This window comes from Physeter macrocephalus, chromosome 14 (genome assembly GCF_002837175.3).
Source record: "Physeter macrocephalus isolate SW-GA chromosome 14, ASM283717v5, whole genome shotgun sequence".
NCBI lineage: Eukaryota > Metazoa > Chordata > Mammalia > Artiodactyla > Physeteridae > Physeter > Physeter macrocephalus.
Genome location: NC_041227.1, coordinates 9,802,824 through 9,811,554, shown reverse-complemented (window position 1 = coordinate 9,811,554; position 8,731 = coordinate 9,802,824). Strand labels below are relative to the sequence as shown.

General features: G+C 46.8%; 1 protein-coding gene across 1 annotated transcript in view; it reads right to left on the bottom strand.

Annotated features, from left to right (window-relative positions):
- The window catches only part of SALL4 (spalt like transcription factor 4), an 18,147-nt gene extending 9,947 nt beyond the window's left edge, over positions 1–8,200 (bottom strand). The window contains exon 1 of the mRNA XM_024128502.1: positions 8,071–8,200. Coding sequence (XP_023984270.1) covers positions 8,071–8,200 — 130 coding nt within the window. The remainder of the gene's footprint in view (positions 1–8,070) is intronic.
- Positions 8,201–8,731: the final 531 nt, after the last annotated feature.

The window sequence follows — 8,731 nt, the reverse complement described above, 5'->3', positions numbered from 1 at the left end:
GTTGTAAAGGAGAAACTAACACACTATTGTAAAACAGTTATACTCCAATAAAGATGTTAAAAAAAAAAAAAAAAGAAGTTAGGTGGAAGTAGGTTACAGAACAGTTTGTAAGGTGTAACCACTTTTGTTTAAAACAAAACCTATTTGAAATGTACAAATGCATGGGGGTAAGGCCAGGCAGTATCCACTTATCTTTTAAATAAAATGATCACTTTGTAAAGCCAACTAACCCATTTTGCCTCAATTCCTTGGGTGATTACATATCCCAACAGCATGGGTTTTTGACTGAGGAGTCAGTCAGCAATTTGGGGAGGGGCTGATCTTGCAACAAAGTGTATTTCTCTTGAGAAAGATCTATACTTTCCATCAGATTTCCAAACACTGGTTCTTTCACATTTGTGCAGCACAGCCTTAATAAATTGACTTAATTTTTCCTAATTTCAGACTAAATAATCATCAGAAGTTCTGCAAGGTGTATGTGGGTCGGGGGTGAGCCAACAGAAAGAAAACAGGTCAAGATCAATCCACGGAAAACAGGTTTGATATGGTGGGCTTACCCCTCAGGATTTCTATTAAATGTGTAAAATCATGACAACCACGTAAGTTAGATGCCTGTGTTAAGTGATGTGATTAATTTAACAAATGTTTGTTGAGTGCTGTGAGCCTGGCACCATCGTATGACCTGAAAGTGCAGATACTGTAGGTATTCAGTGAACATCAGTTTCTCCACCTTTTCTATTTCGCGGCTTATCTGGTTACCTGGGCAACTAGGGCTGCTGAACACAATAAGGCTTGTACCAGTCATTTAAAGCCTCACTCATTTAACAATACTTCTCGCCTCCCACTGAGTACAAGGCAGGGGCTAAGGGGGCTGATGAAAAGACGACAGCCTAATAGCCTCCTGTAGTCCAGACTAGAACCTCCAGGTGCCCCGTGCTCCATACTACTCATCCGACCCTATTAAACATCAGCCCCGTTTATAGATGAGAAAAACAGACGCGGAGGTAATGTGACTTATACCCAAGGCAACACAATGAAAAATCTAGTCATAGATAACTTTTGAGCACTTACTAGGTACCAGGTGTGATTTACATGTTATTCACAACTCCGGAGGTAATAAAGACTATTATATTTAACAGAGGGGGAAACTGAGGCACAGAGGACATTAACTTCCCCAAGGTGGGGCATGTGGTAAACCGCGGAGCCAACATTAAAACCCAGGCACGCAGGACCCAGACCCTCCCTTTGAACTCTTCCTTGATACACTTCCTCCCAAGCATATGTTTCTTCTGTTGAGACGGCAACTATCTTTCCTCTCACAGAAACCCCAGGAGGGACAGGAAAGCTTGAGGGGTCAGGTTTGGGGGTGTGGGGAGGTTAACTTAGGACACAATACACCCCTGCTACTTCCATGTGGAGTGTAGCGGGTAGGTACCTCCTTCCTTCCGGCTCCACAACTGCTCCAAAACGATCAAATTTCCAAGAATCAAGTTAAAGATATTCATCAATTCCCAGAATCCTTAAGATACACTTTCCCAAGACTTCTAATGCGGTATTTGCTGCCGTGTGTTGTTGAACTGGCACAATCTTTCTGGAAGTGCAATTTTGGCAATTATGTGTCAAGAACTTTAGAAGTGGAACTTAAAAAGTTTCTCTTGGGAGGGAAATACACCAGTAGGCCGGTGCCTATAAATACATACAAGTTCTTCAGAGCACAATCCACCGACATCATCATTTTAGTGCAGTTCTCCTTCCACCCAGCAATTCCCTTGTTAGGAGTTTACTTTCTGTGATACCAGGATACAGGTTTCATAGTAACAAACAGCCTAAACAAAAAAGGATGCACTCTGGTCCGTCAGTACGGTTCTGATTGAATAAATCAGGGTACACAAAAAAGATGACTTTGTAGCCTTCAAAAATAAAGTAGATCTTTATTATACATGCTTGTTCTAGAACACAACCGCCCAAGACTGATTTCAAGAGGAAAAAAAGTGTAGAGAACAGGATGTATAGATAATGTGCTCCCCCTTCTTTGTGTTTGGGGATAAAGATATAAGTATGTATGTGGGAAACTTTTGAAATAATAGATGCTGTGCTGGTCCCTGCCTCTTGGAGCACAGGCCTGGGGTGGAAGAGAAACTTTAAAATGTACACACTTTTGGAACTTCCCTGGCGGTGCAGTGGTTAAGACTCCACACTTCCAATGCAGGGGACGCAGGTTCGACCAGGCCATTGCAGGGGACGCAGGTTCGATCCCTGGTCGGGGAGCCACGTGCCGTGCAGCGTGACCACAAAAAATAAATAAATGTATACACTTTTGTACTTTGGCTTCTTTTTAATTAGCATGTTACACCCCTTTTCTCAGCCCTTCTACTTCTGGAAATCTCTAACAAAGCTCATGTACAAATGCTTGTTAAAGGCCAAAGCAAAACTACTACCATCCTCCACAAACTGCAACAAAGCACTCACTTCAGACTCCTATACCTTAACTCACTTATCTTCGTAGCCACGCAAACAAGCATCTTTGCTCCCAATTTGCAAACATGGAAACTAAGGCTCAGAAATAACTGCCTCAAGGTGCCATACTGGTAAAACACAAGAGCAGGGATTATAGTCATAAATACTATTGAAAAAGGGAACTAAAGTTAGTGGCCTAATTTATAACTGTTTCTTCTAGAGCAGTTTCTTGAACTTTTTTTCATTTTACCCCTCTAGGAAGGCTTTTAAAGCTTTTTTTTCCTAATCACCTCCCCCCAAATTTTAATGCCACCAATATACTACATTATCTGTTTATGCACTACGGTCCTTTGGAAGGCCACAAACCCCCATAACATCAATAAACATTTTTGCCCCCCACAAAAAAACCAATTTTCACCCCCATGGGGACAATATTCCGTTACTGACAATGCAGGTTTTAAAGGAGATAACTCTTTAAACTGGGGCCAATTAAATTAGACAGGAAAAAAAAATGGCAACCTTATTTTCACTCAGCTGAATTAAAACTTAACATTTCTTTCAATTATGAGCGTGGGGAACATACCTCAGCGGTATTTGCAGAACCCATGCCTATGTCATCAACAGAAAGCAGGTATTTTCCTATGATGTCAATGCGGTTGCATTACTGGAAATTCTGGTTACCTGACTGACTGCTAGATCTCCTTTATTGTGTTCATAAAGAAGCACATGTTACTATATCACAAATGTTTTCATTTTTACTAAGTGTTATCTCAATGCAATTTATTTCCTTGGTATTTCTATGTATCTTATTGTATGCATTTAAATACATTCTGTTGAGAAGGGGTGAATGTGGCACAAAAAAGGTTAAGCTCCCTGCCCTAGAAGGATCCAACAGTTCTCAAGAGTGATTTACAACCTGAATACCAGCTTGCCTGCACTGTATACACAGGCTTGCCTCTTCTGTAGCCTCCAAGCAATACCGGCAACATCCCACTTGAGTCTTCAAACAGCAGGAGCTCTGTTTGCTGGTGCAGTAAAAAGTACTTCGACATCCAGACCACCACTGGCAAATACTGAAAGCGTATTTGCCAAAGAGTAAGAGGACTCTGTTATGAACAATTGCTGGGTATGCTTAAGTTAACCCTTCCCAAAAGGAAAAAGCAAAGTTCAGAAGGATTACACAGCAACTAGATCTTCCATCCTTCCACCCTGCCCCCACTCCGAATTTTAGGAATGTTATCTCTCAGCATCTAGTTATCCAATAAGTTGGAAGAATGCAGTAAACCCAGCAGGGGGCTTAGATTCAATCACTGCCAAACGGATAGAAAATACTCTTACTATTGTATAGGAAGAAAGCTCATCTGCCAGAGGCCAATCAAATTCTGGAGCCAGTGAAAATGCTTAAGAAACAAACCTGTGTATCTCGAGAAAAGCATTATGCCTCAAGCTTATCTTCCCCCCCCCCATTCCTATATTAAAAGAACTACAATGAGCAGATTATCTAGAGTACATAAACATCTTCTACCCCACCCCCACCGGCAGGATAACCGCTTACCAAAAAACAAAAGGAAATTGAGATGTCCTTAAGTACTGAACCAGTTCAAAGAAACTGGTTTACCAGTTTAATTTTACATCTGAATTCAGCAATCCGGGAAACACTTAAGGAACAAGCCCTTAACTCATTTTGTAGGTGGCAAATTAGAGCAGTAATTAACTTTCTATTTAATTAAGGTACAAAAAAAATTGTTCCAAATGGTCTTGGATCAAAATTCTCAAGTCTGCTGAAAAGGAAAAAATAAAAGAATCAGTTTCTTTGTGCTAAGGTTTGCGAGCTCTGCTATTTATGCTGTAGAGTACGACCCGTATTGCCTCAACCTTTTAAGCAATTTGTAAACTCCATGAAGGCAGGAGCTTTTGCTGCCTCCTTCCCCAGATCCCCCTAGAACAAAGCCTGACATAGACTTGAAATCTAGAAAAAAAAATAGATGGCAATGATCAGAGATGCAGTTCTTACATGGATTTAGAGCTTTTAAAATTTTTAGATGCTTTTTTAAACAATCAAAAGCAAAATAGGTTAAGGATGATGAAAAAGGGAGTATCTTGAACTCTTCCCATCATTTTTTCCAGGGCAGTAAAGCCCAGAGCACGAAATGCAAACTCTGCTTTATTTTCGACTTGCTTCCCAGGACCTCTTATTCTAAAGCCTGCAAAGGCACATCTCAAAAATTAAAAGGGAGGAGGAGAGATAACACTCAACCAGCCGAACACTCACCATAGCTCCCTCATCTGATAGAAAATCCCATCCCATAACCAACTCTTCTAAAACCACAATAAACACAGCTTCTTGGATTTAGAGCAAGGCTCAAATCAAACAGGACAAGGCAACCCTGGGCAAGGCATTGCAACCAGGAGTTAAAGTTTACTCTAAAATGAGTAAAAATGACGATTACAGATAATGTCGTTGAGGTCCCCAGCCTGGTGTCTGGCACACAGTAGGCTACAGATAAAACTGCAGAATTATCTCAACTTGGCAGTTCAGTGCCGTCTTGACACAATAAAAAATAAAACATTGTTATTTTGAACAAAATTACTTACTGATCACATGTCCAGCACACAGTGGGTCTTGTACAGTTGAAACAATCTAAATAAACAGCATGCTTCATCTCCATGGTACAGAGGAAGAACCCAAAAGCTCAGAAATCAAGGTTACACAGCTGAAAGTCATACAACCAGATTGGAATGCACACCTCACTCTAAAACCTTACCAAAACCTAACTTCATTTAAAAAGAGGAAGCATTAACTCTATCCCTCCCTCCCAAGATGGCTCCCCAACTCCCCACCGTGAGGAAGGCAGCAGAGGCTTGAAGGACCAACTAGCATTGACTTGTGCAATTTCTTTTTAACGGAACAAAAGCGGTGTGGGCAAGTTGTAACCCCTTTCAGAAACTGAGATGGAAACACACAAAGTCGGCCTGCAACATTAACTAACGCTTCGATCAACAAGATTTCCCTCTCCCTCTATTAAAATATAAGCTCCCAAGTGCCCTACTCTCAGAATCCTGACGCCAATGTAGGTCATTTCAGTTTAGAAACTGGGGCTAGGCAGTTATTTGAAATTTGGGAATCTTAATCGTTGATGGCTGTAATCCAGTTTAGCACAAAGGGCATTTGAAACTCTTTTGAGAAAATGCTAATTTTCCTGTATGTAGCCTGAGTCCCCTGACCACCTGCAGATTTTTTGATCTGCTAATTTTTTGCCGGACTTCATTTTCCTCCCTCAAAAAGTACATTCTTTATAAGTGGGTCTCAAATTGGCTTTGCAAAATAAGACCAGTCTAAACTGGATTTTTTAAATGATACATACAGGCTGCTCAAATACAAAATGCATCAGTTAAAATGTACTGCTTGGGAAAACTACCTTCTGTCCCATGGTGGCAACTGGGGGACTCTGCAAACACATTCGAGGATCGAAGAATTCTTTCCAAGAATTCCAAAGACTTGGCAAAGAAAACCCGGCACAGCCAGGGACAGCTCAAGCAACCGACTGGAGTCCCTAGCCCAGCCCAGCGCTCTCCACCCCGCTGCCCCAGCATGTCCCACCCATCAGGTGTGAGCCGGTACCTGCGAAGGGACCCGCCTCTCAGCAAAGGGCGAGGTTCCAGGCTGGGCCTCCAGGGGGCGCCCGCGCGCAGCTCGGCCGTCCACTCCAACCCAAGCGATCAATAGCAACTCCCCCTCCCAAATCGTGGAGGGAGCGCACAGTCAGGCCCGCGATCCTAACCAGCTCGGGTTAACTGATTGCAAACTCCAGCTAGCGTTAATTTAAGAAGCTCCCCCTAAGGTGCCAAACACCACCAAAAGCCCCACTTGAGCGCGCCCACCCAAAATGAAGCGGGTAGGGGGAAGGGGAGGTCAGAGCAGGACCAGGGGAGGGGTCAGAGCCAGGAGCTCGCCCCTCCTCTCGGGAGGAAGCGGGCGGGCAGAGGGTTAACCCTTTTGTTCCAGGTGGGCCAGGCAACGAAGCCTCTCCATTCTCCCCCCCCACTCCCCCTCCCAAGGCACAAAGAGAGTCCACCCTCCTCCGACCTTGGGTGCACGCTGCCCTGACCATCGGACGCCCGAAAATGCACAGCCGCCCCCTCGGAGAAGCCGATCTCTTTAATTTGCCCTGGAAAAATGTTATTTGGGGGGGGGGGGAAATAGGGATTTACATTATATTATAAATTTAGGAAATTTACCACATTCCCTCCCCGAAATAAAAGGTACGGCAACCAAAACAGCGACCGTTTTCCCATCGGAGTTGTGGCTCGGAGAGTCTGGGCTTGCCGCGCACACCCCCATCACGGGCTGGGAAATTAGAAAGCAGGCGGCGAGAGGCGAGAAGCCACCAACAAGGCCCAAGAGGACGTTAAAAACGCCCCCTCCCCCCACGCGTAAGCTAAAAACTTATCAGGCGACAATTTGGCGGGCCAGGACGGAGGGGAGATAGTGGGAAATCGACTGGCTCCTAAAGCCCCCTGGGTTACATGATTAGGAAGAGAGGAGTTTGCTCGGCCGCTCCCGACCGGGCTGGGGGTCCCGAACTCCTCCAGACCCTAAAGACGCGCGGCGCGGAAGCGTGGGCCGGGTCAGCCCCCGGAGTTCGCCCTGGCCACGACCGCCCAGCCCTGGCCCGACCTCTCCCCTCTGGCCCCCGGGGCGAGTTTGGAAAGCCGGGCGCCCTAGAAAAGCCACGCAAAGCGCCAGGCTGGTGCACCCCAGCGGGGCTGCTGTGCGCCCGCGACCCCCGCCCCTGGGGGCCCGCACCCCTCCCGCCGGCCGCGGTTTATTTTTAGGAAGTCGGAAATCAAAGATGGCTGGAGGTCAGGCCCCGAAAGGTTAGGGCGAAGATCGGCAGGCGGCGTAGCCCCGGGAGAAAAGAGGAAAACCAAAAAAGAAATTTTTTTAAAAAAGGAAAATACTGTGCTCTTCTCCTCCACCTCTTCGGGCCCTCCACTCCCCTCCGCAGCGCTGGTGGCCCGCACCCCAGCTCCTGGGGGTGGGGAGAGGTCGCGCCCCCTCCCCCCTCTTGGCCCGGGAGGGGCGCGTGCAACAGATCGTGCTCCCCCGGGAGGTCTTCCTAGGGTGCGCCCCTTCCCCAGCCTCCTACAAAGACCCTAACGGGTGAGGGAAAGAGTGGGGGACCCCCGGGGTCTTTCTTTTAAAAAGCAGCGCCAGGGAGGGAGGAGGGGAGCCTAAGTTACAAGTGGGGGGGAGGCTACTAGTGAGGGGAGTGGAACCAATTACGAGAGGGGCAGAGGACAAGGAGAAGGGAACCTTTCAGGAATGAGGGACACAGGAGAGGCTGGGGGTCAATTTTACAATAAGAGCGAGACCTGGGGGTGAAAATTACACAAGAGGGGAGAAGCGATAAAAGGGGAGAAGTGTAAAATTAACGAGGGTGGGGGTGGGGAATGAGGCTGCCGCTCTCCTCTGGAACTAACTGAGCCCCCAGATCTCGGTTCCACAGTCTGCGGTGGAAGCCGTTGGCTCCCCAAAGTCCGCGCCTTCGAGGGTCCCGCGAACTTCCCGGAAACTGCCCGCCCGGGGCGTGCGCCCCCAGCCCCACTCACCCGGCTCCCCCGCCGCCGGCGCCGCTGCGGCCGCATCTGCAAACTCCGGGGCCGGCTGCTGCGGCTGCTGCTCGCCCTGGTCCTCCTCCGAGTTGATGTGTTGGGGTTTTGCCTGCTTGCGCCTCGACATGGTGCGAGCATCGGGGCGCCTGGAGAGCCGCGGTTATTTGCCCACTCCGCCACAAATTCCTGGAGTTGGGAAATTTACCCCCCTTCGGCCGGAACGCGCATGTCCCAGTAATTATTATTATCAATAATGCATTGCGATTTATCATGAGCCCTGACAGCTGATTGGCCTGGGTCCAAGACCTCAGAGATCATTTAAATAAGCCCTCATTGATCAGGGAGGGGCGAGGCATTCTGGGCTTTGTAGTTCGGCCCTACAAGCGACAAAGGCGTGTTCATCGGGGGAGAGCAACTAATTAGCATCCGGGCTCAGATTGGCTGGATCGTGGACGAAATCCGAGGGGGACCCATCCTCGCTTCAGCTATCTGAGTCCTTGGAGAGAAAAAGAAAAATGATTGTGTATTTACTAAAAACTTGGAGCTTCCGTAACAGTTTTGGAACGAGCGTATTTGGTAGTGTGCTCCAAAAATTACTTTTGTAAGGTTGATATCCTCGCAAGCCGGGGAGGAAGGTCTTTTCAGTGAAATATTTTGG